This window comes from Erythrolamprus reginae, chromosome 4, assembly GCF_031021105.1.
Source record: "Erythrolamprus reginae isolate rEryReg1 chromosome 4, rEryReg1.hap1, whole genome shotgun sequence".
NCBI lineage: Eukaryota > Metazoa > Chordata > Lepidosauria > Squamata > Dipsadidae > Erythrolamprus > Erythrolamprus reginae.
This window is the reverse complement of record NC_091953.1, coordinates 36,153,925-36,174,102: the sequence shown is the minus strand read 5'-3', so window position 1 is coordinate 36,174,102 and position 20,178 is coordinate 36,153,925. Positions and strand designations below refer to the sequence as shown.

The following is a 20,178-nucleotide window of genomic DNA, read 5'->3' as shown; positions in this document are numbered from 1 at the left end:
GTAGGAGAGGTGCTAAAGCAGAAAAGGCACAACTCCTTGTCCCCACCATCCAGCATTCCTTCCCTAGTGGGACCCAGAGTATGCCCATCCTGCAGACCAGATTGGATGGGATGACTGGAAAAACTAGAGGGTAAACCAGTTGCAAACCATGAAGGTGACAAGCAGCACTTTCAATTGCGTTCAGAAACACATTCCGCCAAGGCAGTTCCTGAAGGTGAACAGCCAACACCATTTACAATCCACGCAGCTTCATTTGTGTACCATCTGAAGGTTCCAAATACTCCTTGATAATAGTCTCATATACAGTAGAGCCCTTTGCAATAGTTCAAGTAGGAGGTCGCGGGGGTATAAGTGACAGTGACCAGAGCCTTCCAGTTCAGGAAAGGGCATAACTGGCACAAAAAGACAAAAAAGCACTCAGCTACTCTCCCAAAACCATAAGTCCTAGGAGAGGGGTTGTTATGTCTCTGCCCAGTGACTGGTAGAGGAACAGCCATTGGGCATTCCTGTCACTGGGTAGAGACAAATCTTGGCAGGAACAATGTTGCATGTTAATTGGTGGAGTTATTATGGGCTGGAGTATAAGTGAGCTGTCACCAGCTTTGGTTACGTTCAGTTCGCGTATTACTTGTACTGGTTGTTTCCATGTCCGAATTGAATAAACCATCGTTAATTATCTATCCGTGCCTCCGACTTAATAGGGGTGGCATAGAATTCAATTAATACATAAGCCTGGGGACCTCCACAGCCAACCCGGTAATGAGACCAAGAAGGTCAGACTAGGTTGTAAGGCAGCAGAGTCTGGTACAATAGCAACAGCCTCAACTGACCCTTCTTAGAACCCAAGACATAATGTTTCAGCCCAGCAATCTGAAGAGCATAACCTCCCAGATATCTCCCATGAGTTTAAGATGACCACCATCACCCCACCATCCCTACACTGTATGAATGTCAGCTGGACATATCTCTAAACATGGCACTTCTTCATCCTTTTCCAGCCAGGTCTATATGACAGGAGCAACAGTCTTTGGCTTTCAAATTTAAGGGAAGCCACTATTTCTTGGTCTTTGAGTGTTCAGTGACAACAGTCATATTTGCCACCAGCAAATAAATTCTGCAAGTCCCATTTTTAGATTGAATATGAATTTCGGATTTAATGTCCAACCCAATTTTAGATATCCTTGCTTCTTCCCTGTTGCCTGATTATTTTTTTTGTAATAAACTTCCTGATTTTAAAAAGCAAAACAAATAATAAAGCATTATTTTTTGTCACATTGTTGTCCCCAACAGAGGGAATATCTAACTTTGGTTGTTTTGTTCTTTCTGATGTTCATAATGGCTGTGCCAATATGAGATCAGTAGAAATATCTACTACATTTTATGTTTCATTTTTCTCATCATACATAATTATGCTTGGATTAATCATACACCTGACAAAATGGATTACGTCTTTTTAACAAGATTGCTTGTTGTTTAAAAAGATTAGCACTAGGCTTGAAAAAGACAGTTTACAAGATTATATGTCACAGAACGTAATCAAATAGTTTATTTTAGTAATTTAGTAGTGTTTATTTTAAAAATGTGCAAAACTTTAAATGTAACCAAATCCATCAGGTAAACAAATAATGGTATTATTTTCATAAAATGTTCAAGGCAGCTCTTAACATAATCAAATCAAAAACAGTGTTCCCTTAAACCAAGCCCTTTATGTATTTATATAGCTTGCAAGGATGGGCTTGAAAACCCTTGCCCAATAAATAGCGTTTTGTCTGAAGCAATTCTCTCCCCAAAATGTGTTTTATGAGAACTGTAATCTGAAATGAACATTTTTGTTATAATATTGACTAGTTTTTGCTTGGAGTGTGGCCCTAGCCCTCTGAAATTAACTCCCCCCAGAGATTCGTACTGCTCCCACCCTCCTGGCCTTTCAAAAGGCTTTAAAAACTCAGCTTTGCTGGCAGTTGTGGGGTTGTTGAGCGATAACACCTTGCTCTGCGTCAGTGGTGTGGATGAATAATGGACGATTGTTGTGGGATTTAATGTTGTGGGATTTTATAATGTATTTTGTTTTTTATTTCTGTACGCCACCCTGAGTCCACTGGAGAAGGGCGGCCTATAAATTTGATTAAGTAAATAAATAATATCAGATTCCTTGCAGCCTTTGGCTGCCCTAGAGAAGGAATTATAGAATTCTTCAGATGCAAAAAAACCCCACTTGTATTGATTTATTGCATCTGGAGTGTTTCTTCTGAGACTTCAATGGAGAGAGGCAACATGTGCTCTAATTGCAGTGAGCCATTATGAATAAGAAGAGACATGCTGAATCAGGCTGAAGCCCATTGAGTCCAGCATTCTGTGTCACACAGTGGGCCACCAATTGTACATGGGGATCTTGAGTAGAAAGAGAAGGCAAAATCCTCCCTTTCCCTTCACCCCCAACAAATGGTACTCAAGGGAATCCTACTTGCCTCAACCAACATAGAGGCGGCACATGGACATCTGTTTCAATAACCACCGATACACTTGGCATCCATGAATCTGTCTAATCCTGCCTTGAAGCTATCAAGGCTGACAGCTATCATGACCCCTTTGGTGTGAATTCCATAAACCAACGACCCTCTGGGTGAAGAAATATTTCCCTTTATTTGTCCTCGCTTTCTTACCTATAAGCTTTAGGGAGTGCCCCCTGGTCCTAGTATTGTGTGATAGAGAAAAGAATTTTTCTCTATCCACCTTTTCTATCCCATGCATGATTTTATACTCTTCAATCAAGTCACCCCTTAAATGCCGTCTTTCAAGGCTGAAGAGACCAAGGCGTTACAACCTGGTCTCTTAAGGGAGGTGCTCCATTTCCTTGATCTATGACAATACAGTATGACAATTACCTGTAATGTTTTTCGGTTTCCAATTTGCTTCCTTAAATTTTCATATGTGTTTTAACTGCTTGTCTGATGGTTGCTTTAATCTTATCAACTGTATTGGACTTTACAATGTAACATTGGTGCATGTTTACCCAGCCTTCCACATCTGATTATCATGTTAACTGCATAATCATATCATGTTAACTGCATAACTGAAGAATCAAATTATCACAGATAATCCCCCACTGGTTAAAGACCTCAGTATACTAATAACAAAAGATTTAAGTGCCAAAGCCCACAGCAACAACATAGACAAGAAGGATTCAAGAGTTGTAAACCTGATCCTATGTAGCTTCTGCTCTGGCAATCTCACACTATTTACCAGGGCTTACAAAACTTTCACCAGAACCATTCTTGAATACGGCTCATCCGTTTGGAACCCATATCACATCTCAGATATTAACACCCTTGAAAATGTCCAAAGATACTTCACCAGAAGAGTCCTTCACTCCTCCACTCGAAACAGAATACTCTATGAGACTAGACTTTCAATCCTGGGCCTAGAAAGCCTAGAATTAAGACACCTTAAACAAGACCTAAGTATTGCCCACAAGATCATATGCTGCAACGTCCTGCCTGCCGGCGACTACTTCAGCTTCAACCACAACAACACGAGAGCACACAACAGATTTAAACTTAATATTAACCCCTCCAAATTTGACTGTAAAAAATATTACTTCAGTAACCGAGTTGTCGAAATGTGGAACTCATTACTGGACTCCATAGTGGTCATCCCCAAACCCCCAACACTTTACCCTAAGATTAGAAAATTCATTTCAAAGCAGCATAATCTACTTTAAGATGCAGAGTTGGGCTAATAGAGACCTCTTGTTGACAACACCCAAAATGTAATATACAGTACTTAGTAATTATGGCTAATTTATAATATGGACTAAATTCTGGTTTATTCCACTTACACTGTTTTTGCAAAGGAAGCATTTAATTATTAAACCACTTAGAATATATGGAAAATATTTGTGCCTGATTCCATTTCAACTTTATTTTCAATTACAAAACAGCAAAAGTGCTTGAAAAGAAAATTCATTTTTGCGTGTATCATTGGAATTTTGGAAGCCCCTTTATCAGAACAGCAGGAGAAATTCCAGATAAAAGAATTTCAACAATTTATAGTGTTGGTACTTGACTAATGATGCTGTTTAGAGTGCCAAACCTGTTCTTCGGTTATGGAACAATCTGGCTGCTATCATAATTTAATGAATTATGTGAACAAAAGTTTGCTTTGACATTTTCAGTCCTAGGTACTAGTCCTACACACTGTGATCAACTGCTTATAAAAATATATATTCAGACTATACATTGAGCTGAAGACATGCTGATGCCTGAAACAAAGGACAGGATCACATTGCTTTTCATTCCACATGCAAAAGTCTATTGGATTGGTAGACAGATCTCACATCAACACTTGTGACAGGCTCCTTTAGCACACTTGGAAACAGCAGTGTAATATTGTTCTGCCGGGCTCTCTGGTAGGAACCTCCCGAAAATTCAAGGGTACAAATTTCAGACACACACACGTTTGAAAATTCAAAACAATGTTCTTTATCCCAAAATTCAAAATAAACGAAGCACTCTTTTTGTATTGCAAAGAGCACTCATTCCAAAACAACCCGGTAGTCTGTACAATTTCTCTTAAGCAGTGATTAAGTACTTAGCTATCAGCTATGAAGAAACTTCACACCCCTTCTTCTTCCAACGAAGTGAGACACACACACACACACACACACACACGTTGCTCTGCTTTGTTTTCAAAGGCGTGAAAAATCAACAAACAAAGTCCAGAAACCAGCAACACAGGATTCCTGATGAACTGCAATCAGATACTCTTTCACAACGGCCAAACCCACACGCTGCTATTTATAGCAGCAGCCCTAATTACTGGAGCCCCACCCAAACACAGGTGGCTGCTCTTATCTCCTGTAATATGTCCTTACTTGGTGTCCTCTACGCATAATTCTGCACTTGCATGGGTCCAAAACGTCTTCATTCGAATCAATGGAAGATAAGGGAAGTTGACTGCCTGGGCTGTGTGCCAAGCCCCCTTCTTCCAAGTCACTCCCACCTTCTTCTTTGTCCGAGGAAACTAAACTCTGAACTGACTCTGTCAGCAATAACACAGGCCTATGACATGTTGAAGTTTCCCCTGCATCCACCTCCACATTTCCTGGGGCAGGAGCTGGGGCAGAGCCAACCACAACAAATATAGAGTTGTAAAGTTACATGGTATTCATAACTCTATCTTCTAAAAATGAAAAACACTCAGAATTAATTTAATTTAATTTATTAAATTTATAAGCCGCCCTACTCCTTGTGGACTTTGGACAGTGAATGCCTTAAAATATGTAGGACACTTTCACTATTCTTCTTTCTGTCCAGTAGTAGGGTTGTATACCCTACTTGGACCGGGAGTCACTGCTCACAGTCACTCATGCCCTCATCACCTCGAGGCTTGACTACTGAACCGCTCTCTACATGGGGCTACCTTTGAAAAATGTTCAGAAACTTCAGATCGTGCAGAATGCAGCTGCGAGAGCAATCATGGGCTTTCCCAAATATGCCCATGTTACACCAACACTCCGCAGTCTGCATTGGTTGCCGATCAGTTTCCGATCACAATTCAAAGTGTTGGTTATGACCTATAAAGCCCTTCATGGCACCGGAGCAGATTATCTCAGGGACCGCCTTCTGCTGCATGAATCCCAGCGACCAGTTAGGTCCCACAGAGTGGATCTTCTCCGGGTCCCATCAACTAAGCAATGTCGCCTGGCGGGACCCAGGGGAAGAGCCTTCTCTGTGGCGGCCCCAGCCCTCTGGAACCAACTCCCCCCAGAGATTAGAATGGCCCCCACCCTCCTTGCCTTTCGTAAACAACTTAAAACCCACCTCTGCCACCAGGCATGGGGGAATTGAGATCCTCTTTCCCCCTAGGCCTTTACAATTCTATGCATGGTATGTATGTATGTATGTATGTATGTTTGGTTTTTATATTAATTGATTTTTAATCATCAATACCAAATTACTATTGTACACTGTTTTATTGTCACTGTTAGCCGCCCCGAGTCTCTGGAGAGGGGTGGCATACAAATCCAATAAATAAATAAATAAATAAATAAATAAATAAATAAATAAATAAATAAATAAATAGCATCTGTGCATCTCCTTCCCCCCACCTCGCCACCCGGTTTTCTTTGGAAAGTAAGTATCAGTTATAGATCCGCTCTGAATGATACTGTTTGACTCATTCATAGCCTCCTTTGCCATTAAGGAAAGATTGAGAAAACCTTTTCAAGTCAAACATCACATTTGGAGCAATATCCTAGGAATTTCAAAATTTGCAGGATCAGGAAAACTTAGTGAAAGAGGCTAGGATGAAACAGAATTTGCTTGAATTACAATTTAAATGAAATTAATTGAAATAACCTAATATAGAAGATTATTATTTCTCGTGTATTATGTGATTTACACCTTTATTTACATGAACTACAACAAATTATTAGCAACATTGAGAGGCTCCAGGTAGTGGGTTTGGTAGCCATATACTGTATATCCCTGGGGCAAAAGATATTGCTATTCTAAAATTAAGAAGGATACAGGGACAAGAAAACTTTTATGTAACTGAAATAATACATGAAAAATGTTCATACAAGCAGCATATTAAACCTTTGGTTTAATGGACCTCAGTTTCATGGATTTAAGATACAAGCAAGAGAATTTTGCTTTAGAGCATCTTTCTATAATGTAATGCTTGCCATATGGGTTTAATTCCCTTTATTCCTCAACCATCTTAACCTACAGCCTTGTTTTTGTTTGTTTATCAAACATGAATAGGATAGTAGTTTGTATAAACATAATTAAAAAGAAATGATAAAAAGTACAATAGGACAGTAGGACAGGGATGGTAGGCACAATGGTGCGCTTATGCATGTCCCTTACAGACCTCTTAGAAATGGGGAGAGGTCAACTGTACACTATCTAAGGTTAAAGATATTGGGGTTTGGGGAAGAGCATTCCAGGCATTGATCACTCTATTACTATAGTCATGTTTTCTGCAATTGAGTTTAGAGTGGTTTACATTTAGTTTAAATCTATTAAGTACTAGTGTATTCCTGAGGTTGAAGGTGAAGTAGTCATTAATAGGAAGGACATTTTGGTATAGGATTTTATGAACTACAGTTAGATCAGATCGAAGACAACGTAGCTGCAAATTTTCTAATTGCAGTATTTCAAGTCTTTCAATTCTGGAGACCTCACCTACAAAAAGATATTGATAAAATTGAACGGATCCATAGACGGGCTACAAAAATGATGGAAAATCTTAAGCATAAAACTTATCAGGAAAGACTTAATGAACTCAAGCTGTATAGTCTGAAGGACAGAAAAGAAAGGGGGGACATGATTGAAACATTTAAATAAGGTTCGGGAGGGAAGTGTTTTTAATAGGAAAGTGAACACAAGAACAGGGGGGCACAATCTGAGGTTAGTTGGGGGGAAGATCAGAAGCAACGTGAGAAAATATTATTTCACTGAAAGAGTAGCAGTTGCTTGGAACAAACTTCCAGCAGACGTGGTTGGCAAAGCCACAGTAACTAAATTTAAAGATGCCTGGGATAAACGTATATCCATCCTAAGATAAAATACAGGAAATAGTATAAAGGCAGACTAGATGGACCATGAGATCTTTTTCTGCCATCAATCTTCTAAGTTTCTATGTTTCTATGGTAGAATAAGGTATTCTGTTGTTTTTCTGTGAATATGGAGAGCTCAGACTGCAGAAAGTGAAGAAGAGAGAGAGAAATAAGACATTTTAAAATAGCAAACCACAACCTCTTATTCTGTGTGGTTTTCTGCAAAGTAAATCATCACATTTCATTTCTTATTTGGGTAGACATAGATTATTCGAGAACTGGAAGGAGCTTATAGATAATCAATTTATTTATTGTTTTACCACTGGTCACCGCAAAATTTAGAAAGATTCTGCCTTTGCAATGGAAACCCCCCCCCCCCACTTCCAATGAAAATGGTCTAACTGCAGGAGACATTTTCAAGAAAAAATATTGTAAAAACATTTTTCATGGTTTGAACATCTCCCTTGGATTGGGATCCTGGGTTTCTAAAGAGCTATAAAATTAATACAAAGCAAAGAAAATAAGAGATGCTATTGTTTTGCATTCCCACTTTGAAAGGATAATCAAAGTACAGTGTGTGAAATACTGTAAATGGCAGAGACTCAGGCTCAAGATACAAACTTTAAGACAGTTTTAGTTTTTGAAGACAAATTGCCCATAAAGCAGCATGGTGGCAGAGGGTAAGAAAACACAGTGTACATTGCATCAAAGTGAGAAGATGAAAGACCAATAACATTTTTGCTAGTTTTAAAAAAGAGCTACAAAAGAAAGTATTTTCAAAGGAGAAATAAGCTTCCCCCTTTTTCTTTTTTTTCTTTTGTCTTCCTTACTTTATATTAATTTTTATCTTCTTGTTTAAACATTTCAATGAAAATTATATTTTTAAAAAAGAAAGAAGTCTTTTATGACCAAGTACCAGGCCATAAAACCACAGGATTACAGCAGAGAGTCATAAACATGATTAATATTAAACAATTCTAATCTAGCCTCACACATTGTTTTTAAAAACTTCTTTCTATGATAAATTTGGGTGGAGGCGAGTTCCTTGATAGAATACAAAATGGAATATGAAAATTATCTTCAATATACTTCCAACACTGGTGAGATTTTTAGGGGAAGCCCGAAAAGATTTAATGTTTTTCCAAGTAAGGACTAAACTCTGGAAACTTCAGATTTTCTACAAATAAAAGAGAATTTCATTTCCCTGTTGGTTTGGTTTGGTTTGGTTTGGTTTGGTTTGTGATATTGACAAAAAAGAGTATGCTGTTGGAGAGATTAGATTGGATTGGATTGAATACTTTATTTGGTCAAGTGTGACTAGGTACCCAAGGAATTTTGTGCAAAGAGAAGAATAAAATATAAGCTTTATATAGATTTTCCCAAAAAATGTTAATATGTATTAGGACATGCTTTGAAATTATTTACAGTTAACAGAGTGGACTATATGATTCGGATTAAGTGCCATGAAGTTACCAAGTATACACATCTTCTGAATTTGCTTTTTTGCTCCTCGGGTACATTCATTTCACAATAATTATTTATTTGAATATATTTAATATGCAAATCAACCTAGTTCCTGCGAATGAAACATTGAGTAAGAAAATAAAATATGTGAACTTCCCCAATTATCTTTAAATTAGTCTATTTGTTTTGGAAAGAGTTTCAGATTAGGCACAGATGAATGAATAGCCCTTTTAATGATCTCTGCATTTATGGTTTTTGGATTGAAAGCAAACATGTGCTTCAATATGTCTAATGTTGCAAATGTAGCACTGTCTGCAAATCTTTCAATCAAACATATTTTCCTAAGACCACATGGTAGCAATGCAAAATTGAGAAAAGCTACTACTTCTATTTTAAGGATTTGCAAAGGCTATCTGTCTTCTTCCCCAACACACTCCAAAATGCTGGTCAGTCCTATTGCAAATTTTAAACATAAGTTTTTCATGCCAATCTACTTTCATGCTAAAACTATACTACATCCACTTGGGTAACAAAGAATGGCTTGTTTATAAAGGAATAATAGGGAATTTAAATATCAAATGTATTTTCATGACATTTTCTGATTAAATTTACACCCATTTCTGACCACCTTTGCTTAATAATTCAACTCTCAGTTTAATTGAGTTTAAATAGTTGTCAGCTGATGACTAAAACCAAAGAATGAAAGCTGGGTGTAATTATGGATTTGCACAGTATGTGCTTCTCAGCTATTTTAATATGATATATGTGGGCCTCCAAATCCCAAGTTGCTTGTTCTTAACTTTCACTTTTATAAGAAAACATGTGCCAAAAATGAATTTTAAATTCCTGAGGTTTTAGTACCCTGCCCATTATATTTCATTGAAGAATATGATTTATTTGAAGTAAAGCTATTTTGTTTGAAGCTTTGTGCTTATCCAGCTGTAAGCTAAGAGACTATAATAATTGCAGAACAATATTTCACATAATCAAATACTGAAATTTGAAAGCTGGAGAAAATGGGATTTTTCTTGGAAAGGAAATTTACCTTGAAGGAAGATATTGGAATGTCAAGCTGTTGATAACAATTTCATTTTTACATTTTTAAACACATCTTGTTTTTGAAATGAATGTTAATTAAATAATGGAATTTCAGAATCTTGAAACAAATACTCCATCTAGTGTACAATTCCCAATATTGCTTCTAAATTTCTATTTTTGGCTGCCCCTGAATTGTGAAAGGTTCGTAATCCATAGAAATTATTATCATACTAAATAATTCCATGTACACTTTCCCTGAATATTTTAAGGAAAGAGTTAGACACTAGGAGAGATTAAAAAGACATGAAGCTTCAAATAATGGTTTCTCAAATATTCCTGGTTTTAAAGTCCTGCTTGCCGGAAAGGGTGGTTCTTCATATAGAAAGCTGTTCATGAATAAGCTTATTATGATATTGCCAGTTAGGAGACAGTCTAAAAGTCTTTCTAAAACACACACAAGTTATTTATTTATTTATTATTTAGATTTGTATACCGCCCCTCTCCGCAGACTCAGGGCGGCTCACAGCAAGATACAACAATTCATAACAAATCCAAATATAATTTAAAATATTTAAAAAGAACCCCATTTTACTAACAAACCCACACACAAACATACCATGCATAAATTGTACATGCCCGGGGGAGGTGTTTCAGTTCCACCATGCCTGACGACAAAAGTGGGTTTATTTAAATTTTACTGAGGATTTAGACAAGTTTAGGGGTGAATAAAAATAAGGGAGTCTTTTGCTGAAATACTGCAGGAGCAAAAGACCAAAGGTTTCCTGAAACATCTTTGAGCAATATAAGTGGACATTTATTTATTCATTCATTCATTCATTCATTTTATATATCAGATTTGTATGCCGCCCCTCTCCGTAGGCTCGGGGCAGCTAACAACAATAATAATACAATGTAAACAAATCTAATATTTAAGTTAATTTAAAAACCCCAATTTAAGAAACCAATCATACATACAGACATACCATGCATAAATTTATTTATTTTATTTTTCAATTGTTTATGCCGCCCTTCTCTTGAGACTCAGGGTGGCTTACAACGTGTTAGCAATAGTACTTTTTAACAGAGCCAGCATATTGCCCCCATAATCTGAGTCCTCATTTTACCCACCTTGGAAAGATGGAAGGCTGAATCAACCTTGAGCCGTTGATGAGATTTGAACCGCTGACATGCAGATCTAGCAGTACTGCACTCTACTCACTGTGCCACCTTAGCTCTTGATGTTGACCAAAATGTTGACCAAACACTTTAATTTATTGCCACTATAACAGATGATCTGCAAATCTCTGAATGCTTTCAAAATAAAAAAAATAGTTTCAAACAGGAAAAATAGGTCATCACTGGGGGGTTTTTTTCATTAGTTTCAAACAGGGAATAAAGTAAGCATATTATGAGATTCATTTCTGGCATAGTCTCTTTGGTGGTTTGGCTTGGGGGGGGGGGTTTGGAGCAGTTTCCAAGTATATTTGAAAGCTTATTGTCATCTTTAGTTATTCTAGTAATGTATGTCAGGGTCACATGCCTATTAGACTGGTATGCTTACTTAGGAACAGGCCAGCTTTTCAAAGATTGAACAAACAACCATGATGCTGAATACCTAATGTTCAGAGGTTTCCTCTCAACATTGTTTTTTTCCCCACAAACTCTTTCAGAAAAAAAAACAGTGCAAAACACCCACCAATTTGTTTGCAGTAAAAGCAAAAGTGCTATTAATGGGACTGGGGATTAGGAGCATTTATTACACGGGCTAATTTGTGTTGTTTTGTGACAAGAAAGCCATCTGATTATTCTAATATTGGCATTCAAATATCATGATGACAGACCTTGTACTACTTATACGTATAAGACGTGAAGAAAACTGACACACAAAGCATTACACATTATTGGTTGTCTAAATTATATTGGTTTAATATGAAGAGAGCAACTTGTAAGGTTGCCATTTAAAGTCACAGTGAACCTAATTCTTATAGACCAATGAAGGATAAGAACAACTCTTTTTAAAAGCAAGTTAATCAAATATTTCTATAATTGTTCACGACCATAGTATGCCACTTTCTGAAACCATAAAATTAAATATGTATTTCTATAGCATAAAAGTGACTTTGTAAAACTGGCTAGATTTCTTGAGCAATCTTAGGATTTCTTTTTTGAAAAATTTGGTCCTCTATCAAAAGAGCATTCCTAATTTGTAAATATTAATACAGGAAACCAGACTTTAAGGGAATTGGGGTATTTTTCTAACATATACTGGACCTTTTGTGCTAAATTTTGTACTACTATATTTAGGCTCCAGGCTCCAATTGTGGGCATTCTTGTATAAATTGGAGAAAACTCATCCTCACAAGATAGTGTGTGTTTGAGATTGGTTGGTTGGTTGATTGATTGATTGATTGATTGATTGATTGATTGATTGATTGATTGGTTTGTTTGTTTGTTTGTTTGTTTATTTATTTATTTATTTGATTTGTATGCCGCCCCTCTCCACAGACTCGGGGCGGCTAACAACAGTGATAAAAAACAGCATGTAACAATCCAATAAACAACTAAAAAAAACCTTATTATAAAACCAAACATACATACAAACATACCATGCGTAAATTGTAAGGCCTAGGGGGAAAGAATATCTCAGTTCCCCCATGCCTGACGGCAGAGGTGGGTTTTAAGAAGCTTACGAAAGGCAAGGGGGGTGGGGGCAATTCTAATCTCTGGGGAGAGTTGGTTCCAAAGGGCCAGGGCCACCACAGAGAAGGCTCTTCCCATGGGTCCAGCCAAACGACATTGTTTAGTTGACGGGACCCGGAGAAAGCCCACTCTGTGGGACCTAACTGGTCGCTGGGATTGGTGCAGCAGAAGGCGGTCCCTGAGATAATCTGGTCCGGTGCCATGAAGGGCTTTATAGGTCATAACCAACATTTTGAATTGTGACCGGAAACTGATCGGCAACCAATGCAGACTGCGGAGTGTTGGTGTAACATGGGCATATTTAGGAAAGCCCATGACTGCTCTCACAGCTGCATTCTGCACGATCTGAAGTTTCCGAACACTTTTCAAAGGTAGCCCCATGTAGAGAGCATTACAGTAGTCGAACCTCGAGGTGATGAGGGCATGAGTGACTGTGAGCAGTGACTCCCGTCCTCGATGATGTGTTTTTATTTCCCCTCACTTAAACATCGCCTCTCAATCTTGTAGGGCATCAGATCTGGAATGACCATTTCTGAAAGTTCTGAACTCATCCGCTCTATCTTATGATTCCTTGAAACTGTTGTTCCTCTGAAGAATTCTCCAGGACAGAAATAACACAGGGGTCCTTAACAACCAGGGATTCTTCCTGCCATATACCCAGCCCCTAAAATATTCAACAAGTGGGGACTGCCATTTCAAATTTGTCAGTATATTCATACTTTCTTTTAATTTTTATCTTACCTTAGTTCACAATTTCTTTTAATGTTTTGTTATATTACTGTGCAAACGTTTCCATGAAATATCGGTATTTTATCATTTCTAGGCATTTGTATTTTCTTTCTCTTTCTTCAAAATGACTACATTTTTACAAAAATCTTGAAAGCCTCCCCCTTATTCTTTTTTCAACAAAACCTCTTAAAAAGCACTTACAAAGCACTTACAAACTCAAATTATATTTCCACTGAAAAATCATCATTTTAATATTCTGCAATCTAATGGAAAAATTTTGCCCAAAGCAATATTATAAATATAACTTAGCAGTTCTATTTGGTAGTTATCTTTATGTCTCCAAAGCTAAAATGTCAGAAATGTTAAAGGGACCCATAAGACCTACAACGTGCGCTGTTTGCTTTAGTGCGGAAAAGCTAAAAAGATTACCAAAATGAAATACCTTCTTACCAGGGATAATTTTCATTGCCCAAAATTAAGCTTCTCACATTTGTTCTTGTTGTTTTTCTAATTTTAGAACGATTTATTTGTTTTTGCAGATTATGGCTCTGTTAATAGTACCTACCTGGCTAATCATTTACCTTGGGCTACTGAGATCCATCCAAGCTGGTGCTTATTATGGGATCAAGCCAATGCCTCCTCAAGTGCCACAGTACCAATCCCTTGGGCAACAAGTACCTCACATACCATTGGGTAAAGATGGAGTGCCAATGCAGCACATGGCAAAAGAGGGGCCACACCTATCATATGGAAAAGAATATATACCTCAGTATATAAAAGAAATTCCACAGATCCCCATGCTTGGCAAGGAGAGGATTTCAAAGAAACAGAAAGGTAATACAATATTGGCAAGATGTGAAGTAGGTTGACTGAACCAAGGCCTTCTGATGAGGTTCCATAGCTGAGGCTGGAGTTGAAAATGACCCTCTATGGTCCTTGCCCAGAAGTTGCATTATACAGAATGGGATGGAATAGAAAAATAGAAAAATATAGAAAAATAGAAAAATAGAAAAATAGAATAGAATAGAATTCTTTATTGACCAAATGTGATTGGACGCACAAGGAATTTGCCTGTGGTGCATAGGCTCTCAGTGTACATAAAAGAAAAGATACATTTGTCAACAATCATGAGGTAAACACTTAATGATTGTCATAGGGGTCAAATAAGCAACAAAGAAACAATCAATATTAATAAAAATCTTAAGGATACAAGCAAAAGTTACAGTCATACAGTCATAAGTGGGAGGAGATGGGTGATTTGAATGATGAGGGAAAAAATAGTAGTAATAGTAGTGTAGACTTAGTAAATAGTTTGATAGTGTTGAGGGGATTATTTATTTAGCAGAGTGATGGCGTTCGGGGGGAAAACTATTCTTGTGTCTAATTGTCTTGGTGTGTAGTGCACTATAGTGACAGAAGAGAAGGCAAGCTTCATAAATTGAATAACATTACCCAAATGTGTAGAATAGACCCCTTGTGCTGGTATGAACTCAAGTTTATAGAGAGTTGGCAACAAGCCCAGATGTTTAAACATCCCTTTTTTTCAACTCCCTCTTTCTAGTTGCCCACCAAAATTGGTCATTTTCCAAATGTTAAGTTTATTCTGTCCTAGTTACCAAAATGTTCTCATGCCTGCTTTAAGCAGAGTGAGATGGCTGCCTCAGAAGGCAGATTCTCGAGTGTGATCCTGTGAGAAGCCATTGGCAAGCAGGTTGTCTTTAGTGCAATAGAAGACATTGTCACTTTCACTTAAGCTCCAGTACAAATTTAATGAAATACAGAGAGTGGCAAGAGAGTGTATATTGTCCACTCCCATTTTCATATCCTTCTCATGCAGATTCTGAGAAGTTACGAAGTGATCTTTTCAAACAAAGTCATTTTTCTTTACTTTTCCAGATTTTGCAGCATCAGAACACATAGAAATATAAACTTGAATATGGATGTCCTGTCAGGCCCAAAGTCATCATGTGAAGTCCAAGGTGGGCCTGACACAGCTTGGGAGTGAGAGAGAGAGAGAGATGCCACCACACATTCTTTTCTCCAGTTGCCATAGTAACAAACAGACGAAGGAAACAGGAATCCTGCATACGATTGGCCCTCATGACTGCACTTGTGGGTGTAGGGATGTGAGATGGGTTTTTGACCCGGATGTAATCTAAGGGACTCAGAGTTGGAATTGATGTTAGTGAACCAAAACCAATTTATTTATTTATTTATTTTATTTTATTTATTAGATTTGTACGCCGTCCCTCTCCGAAGACTTGGGGCGGCTCACAACAGCAATAAAAACAATATAGCAATGGAACAAATCTAATATTAAAATATATATAAAACCGTATCATTATTTAAAAAACCAAACAGCACATTCATACCAAACATAAAACAAAGTATTAAAAAGCCTGGGGGAAAGGTGTCTCAACTTCCCCATGCCTGGCGGTATAAGTGAGTCTTGAGTAGTTTACGAAAGACAGGAAGGGTGGGGACAGTTCTAATCTCCGGGAGGAGTTGGTTCCCGAGGGCCGGGGCCGCCACAGAGAAGGCTGTTCCCCTGGGGCCCACCAAAGCCTGTGCTTCTCACCGGGTAGGATTTATTAACGGCCATGTCTGGATTCGACCGGAATCATTCCAACTCTGAGTCCCTTAGATTACATCCAGGTCAAAACCCCATCTGACATCCCCACACCCACAAGTGCAGTCATGATGATCAATCCTATGCAGGATTCCTGATTCCTTCCTGTGTTTGTTACTATGGCATCTGGAGAAAAGAATGTGTGGTGGCATCTCTCTCTCTCTCTCACTCACTCCCAAGCTGTGTCAGGCCCACCTTGGACTTCACATGATGACTTTGGACCTGACAATGGGTCTAATTCAGTAGTGAGTTCCTACCAGTACAGTTTACGTCATCGTACTGGTAGGGAAAATTGAGCTATGCATGCAGCTTCACATCTCCGGCGTGCGTGCATGTTAGAGCAATATTTTGCTTCTGCGCATGCTCAGGAAGCAAAATCTTGTTGTTCTGTCTAGGTCACTCTGGAAGCTATGACCAACCCAAAAAGATAAGCCAGACACACCGGTTGTATCCAAACACAGTTTTATAATGGTAAAGAGAAAAGAAGCCAACAGAAAATGTCGTTACAGATCAGGAAAACACTGGAACTCCAAATAGATACACGAAGGCAATTGTTCATACAGAAACACAGGATCCTTAATGCCAGACGAGGCTGTTGAGCCAACAGACACACACCTCCCACCAATGTTCAAGGCTGCTGGGCCACGAGCCAGGAACAAAAACGCTGAGAGAAAACGCAGATAACACCATCTCCCCTTTGATAACACTCCACGCTTCCTGAATGGTTCTCATGCCTTATAAACCCTTCCCTGCTAATGAGGACCACACCCAGCCCCCTGGTGTTCCTCATTCAACACTGATAATATCTACGCAGTTGATTTCTCCTTTGAGCTATGCGTCTCTGCCGCATACTAATGATAGCTTGTGCGTCATCATCCAGGGACTCCAGGGAATCACAGCTACTTGCTTGAGATAGCCCTTCCCCAGGGCTCGCAGGCCTTGCATCACCTTCACTTTCGTGACTGCTGTCTGCACTGTCTGACTGCAAACAACTCTCCTCTCCACTCTCAGACTCCCCCGGGCATGGAGCCAGCAGAGACGCAGCTGGTCTTTGATCTGGCTCAGGCTGAACCACAACACTTGTGAGGGGACGCGCCCGCACATGAGATTTTAGTGATTTTTTTTTTGCTTCTGCGCATGCATGGCAGCAAAACAAATTGCCAAAATCCTGCATGCACGAGCATCCCCTCATAATATTGTGCTTCCTGTACATGCGCAGAAGCAAAATCTCACTCAGATGCATGTGCGCATGCCGGAGACACAAAGCTACACCCGCAGTACACTGGGTGTGGTGGGAGTGGTAAGCCCCACCTGGTCTAATTCATCAGGAACAATTTAGAAAAGCAAACAAAAAAAATGGAGCGAGCAGCACTGATCACAAAATTGCTAACACTCTTTGAAAAGAGGTAACCCATCCTTCCTTTTGAACATCAACTGTGCCGTGAAAATAATCCAGCCAGGATGCTGATACATCAATTCTTCTTGAAGCATATTGGCGACATCTAGAGCTGTCAAGGTGAATGATAATGTTCCTTTCTTTATTTCTCTTTCTCTCTTTCAAAAAGCAGAATTGCCATTAGCCAGTTTGAGAGGTGAACAGGGTCCTCCCGGAGAGCCTGGACCAAGAGGGCCTCCAGGATCTCCAGGGCTTCCGGGACATGGAGTACCAGGAGCGAAAGGAAAACCAGGACCACAAGGATACCCAGGAATTGGAAAACCAGGCATGCCTGGAATGCCAGGAAAACCAGGAGCAACGGGGTCTCCAGGATCGAGAGGTGAAATGGGGCCAAAGGGGGAGAGCGGATCTATGGGAATTCCAGGACCCCAAGGACCACCAGGACCTCAAGGACTGCCTGGAATAGGAAAACCAGGTGACAGAGGATTGCCGGGAAAACCAGGAGCAAAGAGCGAGCCAGGAATGAAAGGGCAACCTGGGATGCAAGGTCCACAAGGTCCAAAAGGAGATAAAGGTGTGGGGATTCCAGGGTTACCAGGGCTTAAAGGGCCACCAGGTTTACCAGGTCCTCCTGGTCCTGTTGGACTTCCTGGAATAGGCAAACCAGGATTGATAGGGTTTCCAGGTCCTCAGGGAGCTGTAGGCAAGCCAGGAATCCCAGGGGAACGAGGGCCCCATGGCTTAACTGGGACTCCTGGAATTCAAGGTCCTCCTGGTCTTCCAGGTATAGGGAAGCCAGGACGGGATGGAATCCCAGGACAGTCAGGCATGCCAGGTGGGAAGGGGGAACAAGGCCTGCCAGGTTTACCAGGTTTACCTGGGGCTCCTGGGATTGGAAAGCCAGGTTTCCCTGGTCTTAAAGGTGATCGAGGCATGGGTGGTGCTCCGGGCCCACTGGGACCTAAGGGTGAAAAAGGTCACGTAGGTACCCCTGGCATACCCGGGCCTCCAGGGGAACCAGGTCAACCAGGCAAGCCTGGATTAATGGGGGGGCCAGGTGTGATGGGATTCCCAGGACCAAAAGGAGAATTTGGAGCTGTTGGACCTCCAGGACCTATTGGTCCCAAAGGTGACCTTGGTTTGCAAGGTTTCCCAGGTAAACCTGGTTTCCCAGGAGAGCTGGGCCCATCAGGTCTAAGAGGCTTGCCCGGTCCAATTGGACCAAAAGGAGAAGCTGGTCACAAAGGTTTGCCAGGTTTGCCTGGTGCTCATGGCCTGATGGGCCCCAAGGGAGAACCTGGAAAGCCAGGAATTAAAGGCCATCAGGGCCCTACTGGAATCCCAGGTATTGCAGGACCAAGTGGCCCACTTGGACCTCCTGGACTACCTGGAACTAAAGGTGAACGGGGTTTGCCAGGCCCACCAGGTTTTCCAGGGATGGGGAAACCTGGCGTTTCAGGGATGCCTGGACCACCAGGGAAATCTGGATCAATTGGTGCTCCCGGACAGCCAGGTCTCCAAGGACCTCCTGGTCCCCCAGGCCCTCCAGGCCCTCCAATAATAATGCAACCTACACCACCAGCAATGGGACAGTATTTGCCAGAGGTAGGGCCAGGCCTTGATGGAATAAAGACTCCATATAGTTATAAGGGGAAGAAAAGCAAAACCAGTGCCGCCGCTGCCGCCGCCGCTGCTGCTGCCACCTATGAAATGCCGGCTTTCACGGCTCAGCTCACCACTCCTTTTCCGCGGGTCAGGGTTCCTGTGATGTTTGACAAGCTCCTTTATAACGGCAGGCAGAATTACAATCCACAGACTGGTATCTTTACCTGTGAAATCCCTGGGATCTACTACTTCGCTTACCACATACACTGCAAAGGGGGAAACGTCTGGGTGGCACTATTTAAAAACAATGAGCCCTTGATGTACACGTATGATGAATACAAGAAAGGCTTCCTGGACCAAGCTTCTGGAAGTGCCGTTATTCAGCTGATGCACGGCGACAGAGTTTATATCCAGATGCCATCTGAACAGGCGGCGGGACTTTATGCCGGGCAATACGTCCACTCATCTTTTTCTGGATATTTATTGTATCCAGTGTAAACTGCACACCCGGATCCAACGAAAGCTCTTTTTTTTCTGTGTTTCCAAATTTATATCATTGAAAGGTGCATTTATTGATAATTTTTGGACCGACATGTACAACATTAAAATAAAATTACAAATTTAAACATTATATGTACAGCTTGTTATAAAGAAAAAACTGTTGATAAGCCCAGCATTAATTGGTTTGCTGCTGTACGATGAATCTTTTCAACATTTGTCTGCTTTTTTTTGCATTAAAAATAAAATCATGTCAGGGTTTTCATTAAGTGCTTACCGATCAGTTGCTACTAGGGTGGAACTTTCAAGTAGAAGGTGATAGACAAAGATACAAACATTTATTCTATAATAATACTATAAAGATTTCTTTATAACAAAAACTGCAATGACTTCAAGAAGGCTCCATAATCATGTACCAGCTTCTCTTTGCCAAAGTATCTACTTTTATGTGAAGATTTTAATCTGGTCATATTGATAAAAATAGTAGAAAAGGACGAATCTCAGTGTTAGAAAGCTATTTATTAGAAAATTGACTGAAATGGCATTGATTTATTT

At 39.9% G+C, this 20,178-nt stretch overlaps 1 protein-coding gene across 2 annotated transcripts in view; it reads left to right on the top strand.

Moving 5' to 3' along the window:
* The window catches only part of COL8A1 (collagen type VIII alpha 1 chain), a 120,690-nt gene extending 100,802 nt beyond the window's left edge, over window positions 1-19,888 (top strand). For both annotated transcript variants that reach the window (XM_070750044.1, XM_070750043.1), the window contains exons 4-5: window positions 14,035-14,329; window positions 17,693-19,888. In XM_070750044.1, the coding sequence (XP_070606145.1) occupies window positions 14,038-14,329; window positions 17,693-19,623 (2,223 nt within the window). In that variant the 5' untranslated portion in view covers window positions 14,035-14,037 and the 3' untranslated portion in view covers window positions 19,624-19,888. The remainder of the gene's footprint in view (window positions 1-14,034; window positions 14,330-17,692) is intronic.
* The last annotated feature ends 290 nt before the right edge of the window (window positions 19,889-20,178 follow it).